The sequence below is a fragment of the Lupinus angustifolius genome, chromosome LG17, assembly GCF_001865875.1.
Source record: "Lupinus angustifolius cultivar Tanjil chromosome LG17, LupAngTanjil_v1.0, whole genome shotgun sequence".
Taxonomy (NCBI): Eukaryota; Viridiplantae; Streptophyta; class Magnoliopsida; order Fabales; family Fabaceae; genus Lupinus; species Lupinus angustifolius.
This window is the reverse complement of record NC_032025.1, coordinates 10,770,691-10,795,301: the sequence shown is the minus strand read 5'-3', so window position 1 is coordinate 10,795,301 and position 24,611 is coordinate 10,770,691. Positions and strand designations below refer to the sequence as shown.

The window sequence follows — 24,611 nt, the reverse complement described above, 5'->3', positions numbered from 1 at the left end:
ATTATGAATGGTTGTCAAATGATCTCTATGATTACTACGTCCTATACAAGTCTGCCAAATTAATTTTGTATACACTTGAGAAAGAAAAAAATATGATAGTGAGGAAGCTGAGACAAAAATAAAATATGATGTTATCCACTACCTCAAGTATCAGATGAGTGATAATAAATCATTAGAGTGTGAGTCCAATGAGATACATATAATTGCTCATGAAATCATTTCTGATGGTATGCCCCTAGAGAGTTAAACTCATAGAACGTATGAATGTGTACTTATTGGGTATGTTGTAAATAGCAAAGCATACATGTTTTATGACCTTAACGCAAAAATATCATTGAGTCCAACGATGTTGATTTCAATGGAAAAAAATCTTTTTTTAAATTGAGGATTAGTGTGGGCACATCAACTAATCACATGTAGAGATAATGACAAAAAATGAAAGGTTTGAAATAGAACCTAGAAGAAGTAAGAGAACAACAACTGCTAGAAAGTATAGACTTGATATTGGAACATGGTTTGTTGAAAACCATGAGTGAGAACTTTTGGGTGTGAAATATAAAAAACACCCAAGTCCCACATAGAAGAGTTTGAAAAAAACAACTCTCAAAGTCCCACATGGAAGAGTTTTGAAAAAATAAAAAATTAAGCTCCTAAGTCCCACATGGGAGAAATGAGGAACATGAGAAAAATCTCATCATGTTATAAATAGAGGCTTTCACCCTTCATTTTAACTTGCACCAAGTTGAAGGCGTTTCCTCTCAACTTTTCTTTCTCCCCCTAATATCCCGCCGACGCATTTCCGGCAAACTTCTCCCCCTTTCTTTCTGTGGCACTTAAGAATTGGCACAGGTAGCCAAAGTGCGATTTCGAGAACTAACATTGGTAGTCAATATTGTGGGTAAAGAATTGGAACTGGTAGCCATATTGTGGGATTTCGAGAACTGACACTGGTAGTCAGTATTGTGGGAAGAGAATTGGCACATGTAGCCATATTGTGGGTAATTTTGAGAATTGGCATTGGTAGCCATATTGTGGTGTGTGTATTCGAGATCGGTTCTTACAATGCGGTAAGAATTCGATAACAGAGATCTGGGTTGTTTTATCCTGGGGACGGCGTGGTTGATAGTCTGCTTGCACATTTTGGGCAGTGCCACGAAACGTCTTAAAGAGAGAGATCTGGTCGTGACTCAGCCAGTAAGTATTATTTCGTGTCATTTAGAATTGTTGCAAGCTACAGTAACAACACTTGATTATATGGTCTATATATTGGAGGAGAATCCATCAACTCTCCAATAAGTTTTGATTTCTTTGGATGTTGATTGGCAAGAATCCATAATTAATAATATGAAATATCTAGAGTCTAACAAGAAACAAACTATTTTTAGCTCAATCAATTATGGAAGTTGAGAAGATAGCACTAACACCAACTAGTGAAGAAACAAGTTGGCTGAGAAGTTTGGTTGTAGAAATTCCCCTATAGGAAAGACTGCTATTAGTTGTTTGATCATTGTGATAGTACTGCGACTATTGCAAAAATTGAGAACAACTTTTATAACGGTAAGAGATGACAAATTCATCGCAAGCACCACACCATTAGAGAGTTACTCTCTACATGAGCTGTTAGAGTGGATCATGTACGCACTGAGAATAACTTAGCACATCCTTTGACGAAAAGACTAGCTAGAAAGAAAATTCATAATACTTCTATGAGTATGAGACTATTTCCTTAGAATGAGGATCACTCATGATGGTAACCCGACCTAACTGACTAGAGATCCCAAGAAATAGGTTCAATGGGTAATAACAAGTTGCAAAATGATATGAGAATAAACATGCTATAAATTATGAGAAACATGATTCATGTGGCATATGTAAGGATGAGTTAAATTCTTAATGAGATCGATACTCCAATTGGAGCGGAGTACCTAGGCTACATGAGTACTCTTGATAGACTCACCTATGTGAATGTGGAAGTGGGGGGCACTTCCTATGAAATTTAGGGGCATAAATTTCTAAAGCGTTCACTATACTGAGATAATCATATTACACTATTCATAACCTTAATTTAGCATGATTGATGATTCTTGGTGCCTAATTGACTTTGTTTCACATGATTTAGTATTTTAGACTTTATTGGACTAATATTCCTAAAATGAGTTAATTTGAGATTATTTGGTCTGATTAAATCTATTACCATTTTCAGATCACATTTGACACCAATGACATTTTGGGAATTATGGAAGTCGATGATATGTGTTGAAGTGAAGATTGTCTTATTATTTTAGGAGTTGTTTTTATTGTAATTTAGCTTTGGGCCCATTTTTTAGGCCCAATTCGGTTTTATGTGTCTTGGAGGGGTTAAATTCGGGTTCCCCACTCCAAACACACACACTTCATTTTTCCCTCATTTTTGAAATACACTACATTTTTGTTTTCCCTCTTTTTGATCTGCTAGGGTTTTGTGTGTTGGAGGGGTTAAATTCGGATTCCCCACTCCAAACACACACTTTTACTTTGCCTCACTTTGAGAAACACACATTTTCGGTTTTCCCTCTTTTTGCTCTACTAGGGTTTCACTCTTCTTCATTTTCTCATTTTCGGTTTGCTCTTCCATTGCCATGGAAGGCTAAATTTCTGGACTAAGTTCCTTTGGTAATGTATCACAACTCTTGAGGTTTTGTTATTAATGCATTTTCGGTTTCTTTATTGTTGATTTCTTGTATCTTTTCTGAATATGGTTTGCCTAATGCCATTGCTTAGAAACTTGTTGGTTGAGTTTATCTTCACTTAGTTGATTTACTCTCTCTAGTGCATGAATGCTTAGCTCGTGTGAATTTGTTAATCGTTTCATGCTTATACTGATTTCGCCTAGTTAGAGGTTTAGGTTCTGGAACTTTGAATTGATTATCGCTTAGTTTAATTGATTCTAAACAAATTTGGAAGTTAATGGTTGGAATCTGAAAATAATCTTTTGAAATCAAGGATTGAGTTGTTAACAAACGAACCAAAGGGAATTAACCGTTTTATTACATTGATTAACTACTGTTTCTGAATTTCATTTATGTTCATACTATCCAACAACAAAAAAACCCTTGTGTGTGTGAGTATAAGGTGTTTGAAGCTTTGCTTGAAAAATAATCTTTGGGAAACGACCTAGGAGTCATTTATGTTCATACTGCAGTTTTAATTGTTATATTATTTGTATAGGGTACGACATCGATCATCGTGCATGACTTTTAACGCATGAGATTTATAGAATACATCTTTGAAAAGGTTGTGTGTAGTTTGATGTGGGAGGTAAAGTTCAAGACTATGAATCACTCTAGTAAAATCTGTATCTTACTCACTATGCAAAAGTTCAAGTCGCATGACATCTAGAAACTGTTTTTTAATATCTAGTGGGGGATTGTAGAGGGTTGGAACTTGGTTTGTTGGAAGTCATTAATGGGAACTTCTGGATATGAAATCTAGAAAACTTCGAAGTCCCGCATAGAAGAGTTTTGAAAAACTTATCACAGGTCTCACATTAGAGAGATGAGGAACTTGAAAAAAATCATATATTATAAATAGAAGTCTCCTCCCTTCATATTTTCTTACCCCAAGTTGAATGCGCTTTCATTCAACTTTTTCTTTCTCCTTCATATTTTTCGTTAATGCATTTCCGGCAAACCTCTACTCCTTTCTTTCCGTGGTACTGGGAATTGGCACATGCATCTAAATTATGAGAATTTCGAGAACTGACATTAGTAGTTATTATTGAGAGAAAAGAATTGACACGAGTAGCCATATTGCGGGCATTTCGAAAACTGATATATACTTGTAGTCAGTATTTTGAGAAAAGAATTGACACAAATAGTCATATTGAGGAACTTCAAGAATTAACACTAGTAGATATGTTGTGGTAGGTGTATTCAAGATCGGTTCTTACAATGTAGTACAAATTTGATAACAATGATCTTAGGTGTTTTATCATGAGGACGACATGATTGATAGTCTGCTTACACATTTAAACAGTCTCACAAAATATCTTAAAGAAAGTGAACTAGTCGTGACTCAGCTAGTAAATATTATTTCATTTCATTTTAGTGCAAGCTACACTGACATACTTTGTTTAGGCCACAATTTTCTAAAATTGTTATTCTAATAAATAATATATGTATCAGTTTCCAAGATCGTTAAAAATGTTGTCAATATGAAAATTTGAAAATAGTAACTTTTAGTCATTTTTTATGACTATAACTATGATCAATGACCGTAGTTCTGCTATGCAACATTTAAATCATTATTTGATACGACTTTATAATTGTGGCTGATGTTTGTAGCCCATATAGAAAACAACAAATGTGTGGTCTTATAAGATACTTTTATATTATAAAAAATGTAATATATATTTATTTGGTTATTTAAGAAAAAATTTGTCAACATATTACACATAATTCTTTTATCATACATTTTATTAATGTCAATTGTTATGATCAATACATATCGAATGTAATAAAAGTGTTTAATATATATAAAAGTTAAGCGGTCACACAATTAAGTATTCATTTGTCAAAATGATAAGATAAAAGACATACAACTTTGTATTCATCAATGTTTCTCAAATATAATTATAATCTAAAATAGAATTTTATATATATATATCATCATGAAGGCCAATATAGATATGCATCTCCATCTTCCAATTAATGTTACTGCAAAAATATAAGTTAAAAGACTATAAGTCAAACATATATTAATTTCTATAAAGTAATAATACACAAATATATATATAGTAAGAAGAAATTAGCATATTTTTTTTTTGGAACATATACCAATGTAGAAGTACCGAAATTGATATTATTGATGTGAGTTCCTTCTAGTCTTAAGTTGTTTTGTTTTTTCTAGGGTTATTATTCAAAAAATATATACAGAGGATCAATTTAATATTCATTCAGTACATTATCATTAAGATAAAAAAACAAAGCAGTTAAATGGGATAAATGTCATATGTATATACTTATAAGTAATAATGGTAGAGAAAGGAGTATTAAGTTTGTTAAATGGTATAAAGTCTAGTTGGATCCTCAAAAAAAGATTAAAAAATTAATGATTTGATTACTTAGAACAACGCTTAACGGAATAGACAATTATGTATTCCAAATAAATTAATCTTTTACTCATAAAATGAAATAATATCATTAATAGTACAAAATAAATAACTGAGGAGAAGGGTATCTTTTAAAAGAAAATATAATGTGATCAATCAAATATAATTGGAATTTAAAATGTAGATTACCATAAAATGTTTTATAAAAATAAATTAATTCATATTAGAATTATATTTGAAAAACGACCACACACAATCCAAAATCCCAACTTCAACATGACAAAGAATGGAACATTTTCGTTTTGCGCACTGCTTAAATAAATGTAGGAAAACATTCTTCTAGAAACGATAGGGCTATGAGTAAAATAATTGTGGTTTATGAGTTTTTTTTGTACTATTAAATATATTTCTCCATTATTCTGGATAAAGAACTAATTCCTTTAGAGATGTGTGATTGTTCCTTTCAATAAGTGTTGTTTTCAGGAGTTAAATCATTGACCTTTTAGTCATTTGTGATTTAACGGATTCTTACACTATTACACGAATATATTTTTATGGTTTATTATAATTTAAGAGATAACAATTTAAATGTGGTACTCCAAAAGTAAATAAGAATTATAAAAACAGCCATTCTATGTTACTTTTGAAGAATAATTTTACATTGTTGTACTATATAAATGTAAAAAGTAAAAAATGAGAGACAAATATGAAAACCTTTACCTATTCTAAATGAAGATCATGGTGTTAAAATACTGAAAGCAGAGTAGGCAAAAAAATATTTTGGTGTTTTTTTGGTTTTCTATAGATATCATCGTATTAGAAGTAATTATATCCAAACTGGAAATATAGAAATATCCACAAGTACGTGAAGTTAAATCTCTCAGTGAGTATTTCTTCATCTGTGAGATTCGAATTCAAGACTTTGTTTAAAGGGAATCAAACATGTATCATTTGAACCAACACTCGTTAATAAAAATATTTTAGTGTGGTTACAAGATATAAAAATAATAATTAAATGAAATATAATTAAAATAAAAAGATAGATAAATCCATATCAATTACATAAAAAAATCTTACCATAACATAATACTGTATACTCATATCTATTAAAAAAGACAGTAATATCTAAGAAATAACGGTGTAAAGATTTATGCATAATCAATACATCATCTACTATCTATTTAAGTTACTTTTAATTAAGAATGAATAATAATTGAAATTGAAAATAATAAATAATATAATAACAATGTAAAAAGAAAATCTTACTGTATGAGTGTTTATCTTTTTCTCTTAAAAAAACGTGGTTGTCATGCATAGCTTAGGTATTAGTTGTTGAAATTACTCAAAAGAAAAACGGAGATTAGTTGTTTTAAACGCTAAACCCAACCCAACTCAATCATTTTCTTCCTCCTCCTTTAATTCCAAAATTGTAAACAAATAAAAAACTAAAAACGTATCTTTCTAACGTTTCTTCCGTAATCATGGCCGTTTCTTTTTCACCCTTCTCTCTATCTAACTTCTCTCTCTACTCTCAATAATTTCCATTTTCAAATTCTCTTCTTCTTCTTCTCCATTTCTCTCTTCTTTCTTCACACTCTTTTCTTCATTCTCATGGAGTCACTGAACATCGTTGCTTAATTCATCGTTCAAATCACACATCCATCAATCTTCAATTCTCCAATGGCGATCGTAACCGGAGATCGATACCTCGATAAACTCGTCAAGTTCGTTGACGAACAAGCAGGTCTTCTCATAGACGGAGCATTGGTTCTGAAGCTGAATCCGGCGGGACTTCACTACATGCAATCTCGACTCGAAGCTTTATACGAGCTCGAGAGTTTACTCACCGGAGCACCGGTCGATTACCTCCGAGCTTATGTTTCTGACCTCGGCGACCACCGCGCTCTCGAGCAGCTCCGGAGGATACTCCGTCTTCTTACGTCACTGAAAGTCGTTTCGGTGTTGCCGCCGCAGATCAGAGACCCTACGCCGTTGTCGTTTTTACCGTTTGGGAGGTTGAAAGTGTTGGAGCTTAGAGGATGTGATTTGTCTACTTCCGCTGCGAGAGGGTTACTTGAGCTTAGGCACACTCTTGAGAAGATTGTTTGTCATAATTCTACTGTGAGTTTTTCAGTTGTCATTTACTTCTTTTGGTGATAATAATTGCGGCGCTATTTGAATGAGTAGCTCAATTAAGTGCTTAATTAATGAGTTTCTTTCTTTTACTTTAAGTAAGCTAAAATGAGTTAATTTTCATGAGTTTTTCTGGAAACTAAACTTGTAATAAACTAAAAAGAGAGCTTATAGAAAGTTAGTTATTTTCATAACTTTCTTTTTATAAGCTATTCTCATAAGCAGAAATAAGCTTTCTATAAGCTCTTCCAAACATCCCCTTAGGTTCATTGTTTAAGCTTTTTTTTACATGTCTGTTTGGTTGAACTATTACTTAGAAGCAGAAATTGGAAAAAAAGAAAGAAAGGAGAAGAAGCTTAAGTTAAGCTTATACCCTTATACATGACTTCTAAAATAAAGCTCTAGCAAAAAAATAGAGAATTGAAAAACATTATTATGATGGTAAGTCAAAATCAAAATGGTGTTTGATGTATAAAAACTAAAATAACCTTTCAGAATATTTTAGAATCACATTTTTTTAAGCTTAAACAACCCGAAGCTCTTTATAGTTTGCAGTTTGCACCAGTTGTAGGGAGCAAGAATAAGAGAGTGAGAGAAAGAGGGGAGAGAAAACAGCACACCCATTTAAGTTCATTTTTTATTTATGTATAAAAGGTTCACAAGGCTGATATATATATATATATATATATATATATATAGCATATGAAAGGTAAAAGTCGCTAAAGAATATAACTTTTACTAAAAAGCAGAAAATTGAAAAAGAAAAAACTAAAACTAAGTTCTTATAAGAAGCTATATTTTTTGGCTTCTGAGAAAAAGCTTTTGCAAAAAATGAAGCGAGAATGAACGAAACATTTTCTAATTGTAGCCTAACACAAAAGCCTCTGATTTATGCAACTAAAATCATTTTTTGAATCTTTTTTCCTAAGCTTAAACAGACTGTTTATGTGATTAGGGAGTGGACTGAATGTAGGGATTTTGTGTGTTTAGGATGCTCTGCGGCATGTGTTTGCAAGCAGGATAACAGAGATAAAGGACTCTCCACAATGGAACCGGTTGTCATTTGTCTCATGCGCGTGTAATGGGTTAGTTCTCATGGATGAGTCTTTGCAGCTTCTTCCAGCTGTTGAAACGCTTGACCTTAGCAGGAACAAGTTTGCAAAGGTGGATAATCTGAATAAGTGCATGAAATTGAAGCATTTGGATCTTGGTTTCAATCACCTCAGAACACTTGCACCATTCAGCCAGGTACATGGTTGAAGTATTCATTCTATCAATAGGTTCTCTCCCCATAGTTTTTTCTGGGATGAAAGTCTTTTGCATCTTGTATTACGTGTTCATATCTTGTTTAGTATAAGGAGCGTAAGTGGAATGCATAGTTGACTGTATCAGTATCATTGGAAAACTAGAGTTTCTTTTTTGGGTTGCTTTTGTTTTTCTGATTCTTATGTGATTTTTCAAATGCTGGGTTACAAAATTGTAGAAGTTTTGGTTAGAAAGAACTTGGTGATTTGTTAAGTAGACCTTTGGTTTGAAACTTTGGGTGTATCTGTTAGAGGGGCCTGTTAGGAACCCACATGGAAATAGAGAAAAGGAAAGAGATATTATTACTTCACTGAAAATGATCAAAACAAGGAGAGTGATCTCCCCAAGGATTTCCCCTTCACAAAGGTTTTCCCCTTTCTCCTTGAGTACAATTCCCCGAATTGTCCATTTACCCTTACTTATCCTATTTATTTATCTAACTAATCCTCCCTAACTGACTCCTCTTACTGTCTAAACTACCAATTATTGGAACTGGATATGCAATGTCATTGAAAAGTCATCTGGTGGTGACTTGTGCTAACTAGTTACATAGACTGCTAAAATGCTGTGAAAGAAGATTACCTGTAGAAAAGCTATTAATATTTTTTGTCTTAATTGCATGTCTTACATTTAAGAATTAGCTCTGGACCCATATACCACTTTTGTTGTATCATGCAGGTTTCCTATCATATTGTTAAACTAGTTTTGAGGAACAATGCTCTATCTACTTTGCGTGGGATTGAGAACTTGAAGTCACTAGAAGGACTTGATGTTTCCTACAATATTATTTCCAATTTTTCAGAGCTAGAGTTCCTTGCAAGCCTTACAAATCTCCAAACCTTGTGGTTGGAAGGAAATCCTTTGTGCTGTGCTCGATGGTATAGAGCACAAGTGTTCAGCTTCTTTTCCTACCCAGAAAAGGCAAGTTCAAATTGTCTGCATCCCATGTATCTATTCTGTAGTATGTTCTCAAATGAGGGTGTGATTGTCCATGTGTTTGCTTGCTTCAATTTCATTTTCAGATATCATCTAATTTCTGTAGTATTTACAGCCTCGTTTGGTATTTTAGATTCCACCATCCCTCAATTTCATTTTCAGATATCATGTAATTTCTCAAGTTATCGTCATTTTATGTGTAATATTCTTGTTTATGTTTGGATTTTATTGTTTCCTCTTTGATAAACACATCTGTTCTTTATGGTTCTAATCAGTTGAAGTTAGACGCGAAGGAAATTAGCACTATAGATTTTTGGAAGAGACAAATAATTATTGCCAGTATGAAAAAGCAACCCACCAGTTTTGGGATTTATGTGCCTGCAAAGGATGAGGCTATAATGGAAGGGAGCAATGATAGAAGGGTATGTAATTAGTGAAATTGGATGTGTATTATATAAATGAAAAACAATAAATTATCTATTTTCACCTTGGCTATGTTGCTAATTGTTTTCATTTCTGAAAAGTGAACTTCATAAGGCCAACTTCATCTGGACATTTACCTATAACATTGTTGAAAAATCTCATACTTTTATTTTGATCGACATGTGGATAAACTTTGTATTAATATTGTTTTCTCGAGCAGAGACCTCGTCTTGCCTGTATTGAGAGTGAAGAAGAGATCACTAGCATATGCTCTGATGAGAAGCCTGTGTCATGTGCAAATGAAATTCAAAACAGAGGGGAGCATGATTTATCTAATGAGGAAGCTGAAGTAGAGAATTTGATAAATAAAGTTGAACAAATGAAGAAAGAGCGTTCTATTCTTTGGTTGCGGGAATTTAAAGAATGGATGGATATCACTTCTGATAAATCGGTGGAAACTAACGAAGAAGATGGAGCTGCATTGTATCATCTGAAAGAAAATTACATCAGAAACAAGATAAATCAGGAGCAACATGGTGAAGTCTCAAGATATGCTTCAGATTCTGTTCTAGCTTCTGGAGATGAGACTAGCATGAATATTTTAGAATCGGATAGTTCTTTTGTAGATATGTCTGCTAGTTTTCATAGACAGCAGAACTTTGACCATAGAGTTTTGTTTGGTAATGCTGGTGGCCCCTCTCATTCTGACTCTGGAAGAGCAGATGTTGAGCAGCTTAAACCTTTGTCACTTGAGGGAATTACTTGTTCACTCTCACAATTTAATAGTTATCATGCTGACACCAATGCCATCCATGGAGAACATAGAATGGCTGAAAATTTGGATACATCACCATTGACCGCAATTCGTGTTATATCTGGATCTCAGTCATCATCTGCATGTCCCACATCTCCTCCTCATTTTCAAGAAGACCTCTTTCATCGTCGGCAACACTTAGTGGAGGAAGTTTTGCAGCTGTCTGCAGATTCATTTTCGATGGCATCTTCTGATAGTAACACCAGCTGTAGTAAAGTTGATTACACTGAGTTTGAGTCATCAGTGCCTGAAGTTGATAATTTTCCATGCAAAAATTATGCAGATGGGAGTGTTAATGGTCATATATCTCAAAATCACCTCAAGGACAAGTTTAATAACCCAAGCCAAGGAGTTCTTCATGCAATAGAAAATAGCTTTTGTTTATTTAGTTCAACCACTGACCAAACTTCTCGGCATGGTTCATTTGATGTTGCTGCTGGTGCTGACAATGGTGAGAGAGCATTATTTGTTAACCAAGATGCTGACTTGTCGAAGAAAAGAAAAATAAAAAGAAAAGCCAAGAAGAGAGTAATTTCAATCTTAGAAGAGAATCCAAACTGTAATTCATATGATCATGAACATGAGCAGATTAGTCAAGGAGAGATTTCTGTAAATTCCAAGAGAGAATTGGATGTTGATGAATTTTCTGGGGGGAACCGTTCAACCCAAGAGAATGATGATTTTATCGTTACTTATTTTAATATGTATATTGCTGATTTTGAAGCCAGTGAAATCTGTAGTCATTGCATACGCTGTAATTGTGTCCTTCAGAGGGAAATGATCTATAGAGAAAGGTAATTATCAGTTCACTAGCATTTAAATAATTTTGATGGAAGAAATCAAATAAATAGTAACTTCATCTGAAATAGTTTTGTTTGTCTGGGATAGTACATGCTATTACCTTTTTTTATTTTTATAGCGAGTCATTTTTTAGAGGCTACATGTCAATTATTGTCCATAATCATTTCTTTTATCTTTTACATTTTTGGTGTTCTTTTTCCATGGTGAGCATTTCTTCTGCAAAATGAAATTAGGACATGTTCAGTTGGCTATTTCAGTGAATTCTGAGATTATTTGGTTGCTTACTCTTAAAATGTTTAACTTTGCATGTACATTGTTTATACATAGTTACTATTTTCTCTTCTAATCTTTCTTATATATGGATCAGTTTTTCCATGATACCAACTGTGGTATGTACCTTCCTATACTTTCCTGTAAATTATATTCAACAGTGTCTGAACAGAGTTTCAAATATGTCTTGATTTATCAAAATGTCCTTCTTTCCCTCAATTCTTTAAGCAGTGATCCCCCTTCTTTTCTACCCCAACATTTTGCTTTTGCATAATGTGTAAAGGTTGAAAGCAAGAAAATTCCGAAAAAGATTGCTATTTTAAAAAGATTATTCGCAAACCATCTTCTATAATTCTTGATAGACTTACCTTTTGGTGCTTTCAAAAATAATGATGCTTTCTGATTCTATTTTGGTTTGGAAGGAAGGGGCAAGAATTATTGTACATAAGTATCATTCTTTAATAATTGTAATCGTATGAAACTAATCATAATTTGGAATTGAATCATCAAGAACTTAATTTATCTTTTTCATTGAATACTGTCAAATTTGCTTAAGTTTCTGTTAGTTTTTATTACTAAACAAGGTCTTGTAGAAAAATGCATAAAAAATTCTAAAACATGTCATTATTGATGAATTTTATAGTAAAGAAAATTGTAATGATAACAATATAATTAATTTCAGCACTACAAGATTCTATACTTCTTTCCTTGTCTCTCTTCATCTTATGCTTCCTCCTCCCCCTGGAGTTCAGTTACAGATCCATACTGGTAATCAGCATATAGATGATATGATATTTCTGAAAGGAACACCTTTCTGATAAATTATTATTACTTGAAGTATTCATGTCCAGGTTATTCTGCACCAATTATAGTTTGCACTCTAAATGTTTCGCACATTCCTGAGATGGCTTATGTAATTTCTTTTTTCCTCCAATTTAGAGAAGTTGCAGTATTGCTGAGCAGCAACAAGAAGCTCTATGTGCTACTAATCAGTGTTGCTTCTGATGGGTCAGGTTAGGCTATATGGCCTTTCTTCCTTGTTGGCACAAGGAACTTAATTGTTTCTTTTGTTTTTTAGTTCATTCTCTTGGATCATTTTGTCAATACTTAGAATTTTAATTTCAGTAAAAATATGAAACCATGTCTAGATTCATTTGAGACAGTAAGTAGTTAGCTGGAGGCAAACATGATTTAGGATGCCCAATTTTCACTTCCTCTAACTGCGACTGTGGCATTTATACATGCTGATTGCTGACTTTCCATTTTTTCATCCATCACTGCAGCTTAAAAAATCTACAGCAAATTTTAACCTTCCCTCATAATTCAACACAATAGATCTAGAATGATACCTCCATTGATGTTGCTTTTGTAGCTATTAAAAGCCCCCCTTGAATATGCCATCCAGGAAATCTCTTGAGTTTATTGAATTGCCACAAGTTGGAAGAAGTTAGTGAGGTGCTTGTCGGAATGGGACTTCAGGTGTTAAGGTTAGTGAACTTGCATGCTTGCGTGAACTAAAGCAGTGGTAACTTTCTAAATATCATTCTTTTGGCCTGTCAGGGTGAATTTTGAGAGTGGCGAAGCATACCTTTTTGTAACTAAAAGCCTTGAGAAATCAAGAGAGTTACTATGTACTATACTCATGTTTGATTCATGTGGTGGAGATGGTAGATTGTCTATAAGAAGGTGATTTACCTCTAGCCTTAAACTTGTGAATTTTAACTTGGATGGCAGTGTTTCTACGTTTTCTATTTTGTTTAAATTAAAGTATTGGTCCCGTAGAGGTTATACGCTTACAATTTTAGTCCATGTTTTTTTTCTTTTCAAATCTGTCCTTATATTTACAACATTTCCAAAATAATTCCTACCCTCAACTTTCGTTAAAATGACATTATAACAGTGTCAATTGGCTAATCTAAGAAACTCCAGTTTGTGCTTCTTTAGAGGTTTATTTTTGGGTGAAATGTCTTGTATGTATTCTTTCATTGTAGTATGTGCTCTTGTAGGTTTCCGTTACTCCTTTGTAGGTTTTCATTTGATCAGCATATGCTCCTTAAGATGCTCTTTTTCCCATTAAAATGTCTAGTAGAAATTCGCAGTAGAGACTGCTTTGAAAACATTTGGAAGTGTTAGGACTGACTTGAAAAGTGTATGCCTATATGCAAATATTTGTTGAATACTTGACTATGATATTATCAATTTCTCTAGTTATGAATGCATTTCATTTCTTTTTAATAATTCTTCTTGCTGTAATAGACTGGTGTTTTGGAAATTTAAATGGCAGTTTGGAGCAGGTCCAGGTTGAGCTGTTTGACAACCAAATATGTGGTGGTTCAAATGTGAGCATATATCAGTATGCAATGGTGCTTGTCTGTTATAACGATGGTAGTGGTATGCTTCACTCTAGTCATTTTATCTGCACCTTTTTCTTTATATTCTTATTAGTTTACGGCTATTTATGTTTTGGGCTATGTTACAATTAGCTGTTATAATTCAAGATTAACTCACTAGTTTACTGCTATGTTTGCTGAAAATTGGTATTTTATAAAATCTTTTAAAACTAGGTCCCACAAAGCTATTGTTGGAGCACATTGTTTTGTTAGATAGTAGGAACAGTATTATGTTACTCGTTGAATCACTTCATTCTGTGGATCCAGTTTATGGCACCAGTTTCCATCAAACTTACCTTTATTATTAGTAGTACTACTGGAACGTTGCAGAGACTAGTCATCTTGATTGTAAACTTTCCTAGGATTGAAAATATTTAAAATGTCTTAATTTGAAACTTACAACGAATTTGTGTTCTTTTATTAATTATTAGTTTACAGACATAACAGTTATCCTTAGTTTTCAACTGACAGATCAACCGTGGTTCTCGAGATCGCTGTTTGTGATTGGCGGGCATGTGCTTTTATGCATTGAGGATGTTAAGCAGCTGTACTCATTTTCAAAAGATGCGTCTGTTTCTCCATATCTCAGAGTTGATTCATGTTGCTCCATTGCTGACATTACCAAGATGGTAAGTAAGTCCCTCACCCCAAGCTCAATCCTCATCCTATAAACATCATAATGTAGGCCATTTCTAAGAGAAGAAAAACTAACATGGAAGACATGAAAAATAAGTGTTCTCACATGAATAACGGTTCTAATACCCCAGTCCCAAAACCTCAGCTCTGCAATTTTGATTCTTGACGTTCTTCTTCTTCCTCCTCCTTTTTTCCTTATTTTGATAAAGCATTCATTGGTTCGCATATTGTTTGATGTTACTCTATCCAGGTCACTGAGGTTGGCGATAACAGCTTCTGTGTGACATTAACTATCAGAAATCTGATGGCAGAATTCCACCCGTCAACCGGAACAAACCTTGAACCTGTCAATCATGGTAACACAACTCCTGGCTCTATCAAATTGAAAATTCAGTGGTACTCGAAGGATAACCTTTTGAAGTTTGTGTCATTGATGAAGGCAATCCATGCAGAAAAACCGGTGTCCCCTTTGGTAATAAGATGTATATCGTAAATATTTTTTGCTCTCTGTTCATTCTTATTTCATTCATTTTTATTTTGGTTTTCTTCTTTTTTTCCATTAGTTTGCTTGCTCGGTCTGTTGAGTTTGTGATAGCTTCCTTCCTTTTATTCTTTGATTTCTATCCAAGCACTGTGCTTTCTTTCAAAATGCATAGAATTAATTGTACAGCATTGTTAACTTTTCGTCTTGCTCCTTCCCTTAGTCCTCTCCCACCCTCTTCCCTGATAAAAAAGCATAAGAATTTTTTTCACAGAAGTGTTAATAGATCCCATGATTTCTGTACTCTTGAAAGTTTTGTAGAATTTCTGAATCGAGCATGGCGATGAAATGAAATCTCTTCCATTTGTTAGCTCATGAAGGTTTTGGATTTTGAATTTTGGAATCTTATTTGCTACTTTTGTTATGTTTATCCTTGAACAACAGTTCTCAAAATCTTATATTTTGTTTGCAAGTTTAAGGTACTGTTCTTTTATGCTTTTGAGCCTAAGCTATTGGAAGGAAATGCTCATTGTATATATTAATTGAAAATGCTACATGTTAGCAGACATTGAGGTAAACAAATGAAGCTCAAGCAAAAAGTAAATTATCTTCTTTTCTTGTAGTTCTTCTCTGATGTCCAATCAAATCTGCAATTCTTACTCTTTCAATTTAAGCATCATTAACAATAAGTGCATCAATTAATGGTAACATGCACGTTTTTAACCTAGTTGTGAATAGGCCCAAGTTATGTGCCATCGATTCAATTTATGGGAAGTTATTGTGTGAAATTGATTCAATGTCTACATTTTTTGGGTACAATGGTCGTAATGAGGTTTGACCTTATAGTCTCATGCAAATTACCCAAACCCTTTGCTACTAGGTTAGTGATAATTGCTTTGATTTTGTAGCTGTATTTGGCAAGCCCTGGACAATTTTTGGTTCTTTAGGCTTCTGCTACTCAATTTAATTCTGTATCTATGGATGAGGTGCTCCTCGAACAAGAGAAAACGTCTTTAATGATAGTTCTTTTTAACAGTTTTTGATCCACAGGTGATACTTTATGTATAAAATGAAACCATAAATCAGAGTATTTTACACCACCAGTATATTTACTCATATGTATTATTTTTATTTTAAGGGTACTACATGCAAATTGTTCCAAAAATATTTTCATCTTATTAGGTCACACATTTTACAGTGTAGGAACTATACTGACGATTGTTTCCGCACACAATTAAGGAAAAGTAATAAGGGTGATTCTGTAAAGTTAGTTAGGAAGTTAGACTATAAATAGAAACTTTTCAAATGGTAGTTAATAACAGATTTTCCATTTTTAGAAAGTTACAAAACTTCTTCTTCTCTCTTCAAACCGAAATTCTTGTAATTCTTGATTGATTCTAATAAGAAAGTTCGAATTTCTTTCTCAATTATAGGAATTCTTACGCTTATTCCATTGAATTCATCGTTTCTTGTGTGATTCCTTGAATTCTATAAAACAATCATAACAATTGGTATCTAGAGCTTTTTTTTTGGGCTGGGATGGCAGAGTCCACGTGTATGCAAGCTGTTGCAAGATAAATTGAAGAACGTTTGGAAACGTGCCTTTCAGATAAACTAGAACTGCGTCTAGTTGAATTGATGAGCTCAATGCAGAAATCCATGGTGGAATCTGTTAAGCAGTCAGTGGAAGAGGTGTTCAGGCAAAATATGGCATCAGAAGGATCATCATTGCCGAATAAATCAGGCATGGGAAGTGGAGATCACCACCATCGCAATCAGGGTGAGCGTACTAACCCCTACTCGTATGCGTGTCACACACAATTATCTAGGATAGAATTTCCTAGGTTCGATGGAACTAATGTGAAGGAGTGGTTATACCAATGTGAAACGTATTTTATGGTGGACAACACTCAAGAGGAATTTAAGGTCAAACTTGCAATTATGCATTTTGAGGGTAAAGCCTTGAAGTGGCATCACGCCTATGTGAGGTCGATGTGGGTGAACTCACTACCTACCTGGGGAGAGTATGTGAAGACACTAATTGAAAGATTTGGGGAGGTTTATGATGACCCTATAGCGGAGTTGATGAAACTTAGGCAGAAGGGCACCATTGTTGAGTATCACAAAGAATTTGATGTTGTCATTACAAGGCTGGATCGTTTTGAAGATTACATTTTGAGTTGTTTTCTGAGTGGTTTGAAGAACGATGTACAGATGATGGTACGAATGTTTCAACCCCAAACTGTAAGGAAGGCATTTACCTTGGCTAAGCTTTATGAAGTTGCTAGCCATACCATTCAGAATCAGAGGAGAGTCAAGAATCCTTCTTATAGCAATACGGGGGGAAGACCCTTAATTAGTTCCAAACCTGCTTTGACTACTGATTCGGAAGGATTGAAAGAAAAGACAAGATTTAGCAGAAGCTTGACACCAGCATATATGAATGATAGGAGGGCAAAGGGACTCTGTTACTTTTGTGATGAAACATATACGCCAGAACATAGCTTGACTCACAAGAAACTACAGGTTCATTTGTTAGAGGTGGATGAGTTGGAGGATGAGGAGGTTGAGCTTGGTGGTGGGCAAAAAGCAGTCATAAAATCAAGTGAAGAGCCACACATTTCTGTTAATGCTTTAACTAGGGTGGCCAATTTCAGAACTATGCGGGTCACGGGTAGGTACAATAAAAAGCCCTTGCACATTCAGATTGATAGTGGCAGCACTCGCAACTTTCTTGATAGACAAGTAGCTGAAAGAATTGGGTGCAGAATTGAGGAGTTGCAACCTATTTTGGTCCCTGTGGCAGATGGGACAAAAGTACCAATTTCTTCAGTAGTGAGGAATTTTAGTTGGACTCTCCAACAAAGTACCTTCACCTCATATGTGATGTTGCTTCCATTGGGGTGTTGTGATGTTGTATTAGGCATTGAGTGGCTAATCACCTTGGGGGACATTACATGGAATTTCAACAAGTTGACCATGGAGTTTTGCCTACAAGGAAGAAGACATGTGCTTAGGGGTGCCACACAGTTTGAATGCAAATCTGTTAAGGCTCAACAATTGGAGAAGGCTATGCTCATGGGGGTCCATCTTTCAATGATTCAGGTAGGTAATGCAAAAGGGGGTCTCTTGCATACTTTAACAACTCATGCGGATTCTAGTCAGATTCCTCCAACAATTGAGTGCATACTACAAGCATATGCTGATGTTTTTGCCAATCCTACTCAATTGCCAGCAACCAGAGCAGAGCATGATCATAGGATCCCATTAATGCATAATATGGATCCTGTAAACAAAAGACCATATAGGTATGCTAAGGAACAGAAGGATGTTATTGACAAACTGGTCCATGATATGCTAAGCTCGGGAGTAATCCAAACAAGCAATAGCCCTTATGCGAGTCCAGTTGTTTTGGCGGGGAAAAAAGATGGCACTTGGAGACTCTGTGTTGATTACAGGGAGCTAAACAAGGACACCATCAAGGACAAGTTTCTTATTCCCTTAGTTGATGACCTTATGGATGAGCTACATGGCTTTAGTATCTTTTCTAAGATCGATATGAGAGCCGACTACCATCAAGTGAGGATGAGTTCCAATGATGTTCATAAGACAGCTTTTAGAACACATAGTGGGCACTTTGAGTATTTGTTGATGCCCTTTGGCCTAACAAATGCACCTACTACATTCCATAATTTGACTAAAAACCCAAGACTAGCCTTGTTTGAGCCAAATTGAAAAATACACTATGTAAGAGGAATATGATGCTCTTATTAAAAATAAGACGTGAGATTTAGTACACTGACCTTGTGATATTAATATTATTTGTTCTATGTAGATTTTTCGTTATAAGAAGAAGTCTAACTATTATTTTGAGCGTTATAAGGTTCGTCTTGTTGGTGATGGCATGTATCAAAGACCTGAAGTTGATTATGATGAAACCAACAACTTTTTGAACTTTTTTCAATATTGCTCTATCCAAATCATGGCCCATTCATCAATTGGATTTCTAGAATGCTTTTTTGCATGGTCAACTCCGTGAGACTGTTTATATACATTAGCCTATGGGTTTCCGAGATCCCGTTCATCTAGACTATGTGTATCTTCTAAAAAAATCTCTTGATGGTCTCAAACAGACGGTTCGTGTATGGTATCAACAATTTGTTAACCATGTCTCCACCATAAGCTTTCATCAGAGCAAATATGATCATTCCTTATTTATCTACCGTAAGGGTAATGACATGTCATACATTATCTTATATATGGATGATATCATCCTCATCACATCATCTATGATCATCGTAAGCCCATCATGTTACTACTTGCTTTAAAATTTGCTATGAAGGATTTGGATCCTCTTAGATATTTTTGGGCATTGTAGTAACCAGACATGCTGGTGGCCTCTTTCTTTGTCAAATAAAATATGTTGAGGAAATCATTGATCGAAGTGGCATGAGATCTTTCGAGCCTACAATGACACATGTAGACACCAAAGAAAAACTAGGTGTATCCTCATGTTCACCATATGAGGACCCGACTCATTGGAGTCTAGTAGGCGCTTTGCAATATCTTACATTTACAAGACCAAATATCTCATATGGTGTACAACATGTATGCCTACATATGCATGATCCAAAAATAAAGCACATGAATGCTCTCAAATGCTTTTTGCTTTACATGCTAGCCACACTGTGTTTTGGCTTACATTTTGTGCACATCCTCAATTTATGGTCTTACTTCATATATTGATGTTGATTGGGGTGCATGTCTTGAAACTAGATGCTCTATATCTCGTTACTATGTTTTTATCAGTGATAATCTGATCCCATGGTCCTCAAAACAACAACCCATTATGTCTCGATATAGTACCAAAGCTGAGTATGGATGGGTTGCCAACGTTGTCTCTAAGTCATGTTGGATTCATAATTTTCTTCTGGAACTTCATTTTCCGATTCACAAAGCTAAATACTTTATATGATATCATATGTGCAAAAAGAATCCTTCATAAATGTTTTTCAAAAAATGTGACTTAACAAAAAATCAGTTCAAGAAGACCTAGAGTTTTTTCCTAAATAGGATCGAGTAATTCTAACATAGACATGATATTTAACTATACAACAAGTAAGTTCTTATTGTCTATTCTAAGTCTAGATGACAAACTAAGAGAGATGAATTAATTTTATGGTTTTTTCACTTTAATGCAAAATTTTGCAGGTTTATAAAATTATAAGAGTCACAGATGTAATAGAAGACTAAGCGTGTGTTTGGTATGGATTATGTTTTTTGTTTCATTTTATAATCTATGAGACTATAAACTGTGAGATTATAATCTATGCTGAAAATTGAATATAAACTAATCTGTTTTGATGCGGTGTTAGTTGTGGTGGATAGGCTAAGCAAATATGGTCATTTTATCCTAATCAAACACCTCTATTCCGCTAGATCCATTGTGAAAGTGTTTGTTAAGGAAGTCATTCGGCTTCATGGAGTCCTCATTTCTATTGTCAGTGATAGAGATCCTACTTTCATGAATAATTTCTGGTAGGAGCTTTTCAGGTTATAGGGCACTACATTAAAAATGAGCATGGCATATCACCTGGAATCGGATGGGCAGACCAAGGTTCTCAATAGAACTTTGGAGACTTATTTAAGGTGATTCTGTTCAGAACAGCCCAAAGCTTGGGCAGAATGCATTCCTTGGGTGGAGTATTGGTACAACACTACATTCCAAAGTGCAGCTCACTACACTCCCTTTAAGGTAGTATAGGAAAGGCCTTTCCCTTCCCTATCTAGATTTGTACCGGGAAAAGTTTTGGTTGAAGCGGTGGCCCAAGATTTAATTAATAGAGATGAAGCTTTGAAGCAACTCAAGTTTCTTTTGCAGAGGATGTAGAACCAAATGACACATTATGCAAACTTGCACAGAAAGACATCTTCAATTCAGATTGGGGATTGGGTCTATCTTAAGATCGGGTCGCATAGACAAAATTCTTTACCTACCAAGCTGCATCATAAGCTATATGCGAGATACTATGGACCCTACTTGGTTTTAAAATAAGTTGGAATTGTAGGCTTTAAATTATAGCTTCCAGAACAGTCACATATTCACTAGTTTTTCATGTCTCTCACTTGAAAAAGGCAATAGCATACCATCAAGTAGAGCCAGATCTGCTAACAGAATTTCAAGGCACTGCAGAAATCTATCAACCCTCTAAGATTTTGGATTCGCGTACAAGTAATCGAGCGAGTTCCGAGATTTCACAAGTGTTGGTGCAATGGCAAGGGAAGCCTCAGGAAGAAGCCACTTGGGAAGATACCTCTTCCATCAACAATCAATTTCCAAACCTTGTAAGATGAGAGATTACCTTACAATGTTTGTTGGGGCAAGAGGCGTAGAACTAACGACAGAGGCATGAGGGTATTGGCCCAAAATTCCTTGTTGTTTCAATGGACCATTCAAACGAGACCATTGAGGTGAAGGATATGGACAAGGAGGAAGTTTCCACAGCTCCGACATCCATCCCCATCATGGAAATGAGTAAAGACCTTACTTGGGAGCTCGTTGAAGATCATTTAGGGATTTATCTAACTAACGCACCAAATGTTGGCCAGGAACTACAAAATCTTCAGGATGATTCATCTAGACTTTTCTTTCAATTCATCATTTAGAAGAGTTTTCAAGACAATGAATTGCAGCTAGAGAAATTAGAACTCTAATGATTTTTCACACCCTCGGGTAGAGAAATTAGGCTTCTTATGAGCCTCATCAATGGCAATACAGACCAAGAAATAACGTTCATAAATGATTGGCAGAGGAGGAAAGGGGAAAGAATCAAGAAAACGTTACAGTAGAGTTACACTTGTCTTAAAAACATGCATTAAAATTCACTACTCTATAAATGTGGTCAATGGATCTGCCTCCAAAGCTTGGCTACATCCAAAGCTTAACTACATTCAATTTCTAAGTGATCAAGACGAAGAGAAAGAAGAGACTGGTGGAGTAGATGAAACCAGCATCAATTCCTGCCCTTATTGGAACCTTGTCAAAGCTCCCTATATGTTCCATTAATGTCAACAACCCTACACAAATGCTTCTTCCTTTGGCAATCAATTTCATTGGCTATGCATTGTTTGGAGTCACTTTTAGATACACAATAAGTTTAATGATATTCAGCTTAAGACTTTTTGGTGTTGTAAAAGGTAATCAATAATCACTTGGAAAACAAATTTCAAATTCACCACTACAATTTAGAGTTAATATATGATGCAGATCTTGTAATTCTCGGAGGTGGACCAATTCTGGAACTCAACTTTGCAAGTTTCATATCACATGCCCAATACAGTACAGTTTACATATATGATAATCTTTTCATTTTTGTTTCTGCTGTTGTTGTTCTAAATTATAGTTTCAGAACCAGGCTTTTCATTTAATTTTTTTTTAATTTTTATGAATCTGAAAGTTATGAAAATGCCAAGGAACTGTGGCTTTGGAGAAAGAGAAAGTGATACTAATAGGAAAATAAGGTGGAGACCGTTAGGAAAAAGTCACAAAGAAGCAGACCAAAGATAATGCAGTGCAATGAACTACTGTCCGGTGCATAATAACAATGGGAAAAAACATCCTTTACTCAGATTGAATTACAAGATAAGACAAATGGTTGGTTTGTGGAGCTAGAGAAAATGCAACAAAAAAAAGGTAGTCCAATGCACGAGGTTCCTATTTAGTGGAATGGAGAGCGTAGATATACGCACTGCGTAAGTGGAGAGATTGTTTCAAGGATTTGAACTCATGGTACCGTTGCGCCGAGTTCACCCTAAATGGAGAAAATGCAAATTGAAGAGTAATACCAATGATGCCTAAATAAGTATACATGACACATGCTTTTCAAATGTACTAATCCCATCTTAATTTGAAATGAGAATTTGTCAAGGTGAGAGGTATTCCAAGTGTGAGTTAGTGCTACAAAGAAGTCCTACATTGTGTATAAGTAGATGACTTAAAGAGCATAAATGGACTCATAAACCTAATGCCTTAAAGTTTTGGGTCAAGATGTAGATCTCTCATTGCTTGGACTCCTCAATCCCATCACAAGGTCATCAGAATAGTGAAGCATGGTCATATCTTCTCATTTTAATGATATCTCATGAACTATGCATAAAAAATGTAACAGATGCATCTTATGTATCCTCTAATAAACCTAAATCAGGGGAAATGGTATTTTTTTACCTCACTTTCAAGTGTTAAAGCTTAGATGGGTGACAAAACTACCCATGCAGTTTTAAGATTCTAAAATCCAAAAATTATATACTCTTGTATGAAACTCTAAACTAGTTATTAACTGAAACGCTGATAGGAGAGCATGGCTCATTAATCTAATCTAATCTAAGCAGAAGACAAGCATGGGAATAAAAAATGAATAAGAAAAGTGAAGGTGATATCATATAATAAAGCAAAAGATAATAATAAGAGGAGAGAGTGGTATCAATTGAGTGAAAGTGATAAAAGAAAAGAAAAATTAAAGATAGTGAAATTCATCTTCCTTGAGATGGGCAAAGAACTTAACAGGGCGACCTTGGATGTCGGTGAGAAATTGAACCTTGTAAGGAAAATTGGCAGAGATTCTCTTACCCTTCCAGAGAGCAACGTACTGTTTGATCTCACCTTCCAGACCTGTAAGATCAAACTCTGCAACTTTAGGGATGTGGTATACCTTGAGAGGCACCTTCACCTTAACACGCGCTCCAATCTTAGATTCTTCTTGTTCTTGGTCGTCTGGTGATGACGTGGACACTTCAGCAGCAGCAACCTCACACCTAATAATACTAGTACTAGTTCGATTAGGGATGATTGAAGAAGTCTTATTGTTGAGATGAATAGGAGTAGGAAGAGAAATAGGCATAGGCATATGAGACATCATGATCCATCCAGTGGTGCAGTTTGGGGAGAATGACCTCACACCACCCACCCTTAACCTTAGGTCACTAATACAGCTGCTCATACTCATACTCAGACTCATGCTTTGATTGATTATCTCTCACACCTCACGCCTTACACCCAATCTATTTCTCATTCTTAATCCACCCATTCACCAAATATTCCTAATTTTTACACACACACCACACCACACGTGTCCCATTCTCCAACACATCTACACCTATCTATCCATCTAATTTTTTCGCAAATACCTATTTGTTTTTCATTTTTCTCCTTATCTTTTATCTACACTTTTAATCAGTGTTATTAATAGTGTATCAGTCATTAAATCACTTATGGTACTAATATAGTGGTTCAACCATTAGTTTATTAATTAAATTGCATATCGGCGAAATTAGATA

General features: G+C 34.8%; 3 protein-coding genes across 10 annotated transcripts; 2 read left to right on the top strand and 1 right to left on the bottom strand.

The window, feature by feature from the left end:
* Nucleotides 6,542–15,670, top strand: LOC109331212. 8 transcript variants are annotated; one of them, XM_019565574.1, is made up of 12 exons: nt 6,545–7,210; nt 8,213–8,470; nt 9,206–9,448; nt 9,739–9,885; nt 10,107–11,494; nt 12,711–12,784; nt 13,177–13,258; nt 13,332–13,457; nt 14,056–14,162; nt 14,633–14,790; nt 15,048–15,331; nt 15,362–15,670. In XM_019565574.1, the coding sequence occupies exons 1-11, from the start codon at nt 6,770–6,772 to the stop codon at nt 15,288–15,290; spliced, it is 3,267 nt and encodes a 1,088-aa protein (XP_019421119.1). In that variant the 5' UTR covers nt 6,545–6,769; the 3' UTR covers nt 15,291–15,331; nt 15,362–15,670. The 8 variants fall into 8 exon arrangements, with proteins under 8 accessions (XP_019421124.1, XP_019421122.1, XP_019421123.1 ...); XM_019565576.1 differs by lacking the exon at nt 15,362–15,670 and having other exon boundaries at nt 6,543–7,210; nt 14,633–14,794; nt 15,048–15,151; XM_019565575.1 differs by having other exon boundaries at nt 6,544–7,210; nt 14,056–14,156; nt 15,048–15,670.
* Nucleotides 16,938–19,013, top strand: LOC109330865. The gene has a single exon (XM_019565135.1). The coding sequence runs from the start codon at nt 16,938–16,940 to the stop codon at nt 19,011–19,013; it is 2,076 nt and encodes a 691-aa protein (XP_019420680.1).
* Nucleotides 23,690–24,349, bottom strand: LOC109331217 (ferredoxin-thioredoxin reductase, variable chain-like). Its single transcript, XM_019565590.1, has one exon. It carries the CDS (start codon nt 24,290–24,292, stop codon nt 23,792–23,794), a length of 501 nt encoding a protein of 166 aa, XP_019421135.1. The 5' UTR covers nt 24,293–24,349; the 3' UTR covers nt 23,690–23,791.

What these genes read in the sequence shown, in the direction of transcription:
- LOC109331212 (XM_019565574.1), top strand. Translation starts at nt 6,770, where the DNA reads ATGGCGATCGTAACCGGAGATCGATACCTCGATAAACTCGTCAAGTTC. An exon ending in TCTTTTCCTACCCAGAAAAG is followed by an intron (nt 9,449 to 9,738) that starts GCAAGTTCAAAT and finishes GGTTCTAATCAG; the next exon opens with TTGAAGTTAGACGCGAAGGA. An exon ending in CTGTTATAACGATGGTAGTG is followed by an intron (nt 14,163 to 14,632) that starts GTATGCTTCACT and finishes TTCAACTGACAG; the next exon opens with ATCAACCGTGGTTCTCGAGA.
- LOC109330865 (XM_019565135.1), top strand. Translation starts at nt 16,938, where the DNA reads ATGGTGGAATCTGTTAAGCAGTCAGTGGAAGAGGTGTTCAGGCAAAAT.
- LOC109331217 (XM_019565590.1), bottom strand. Translation starts at nt 24,292, where the DNA reads ATGAGTCTGAGTATGAGTATGAGCAGCTGTATTAGTGACCTAAGGTTA.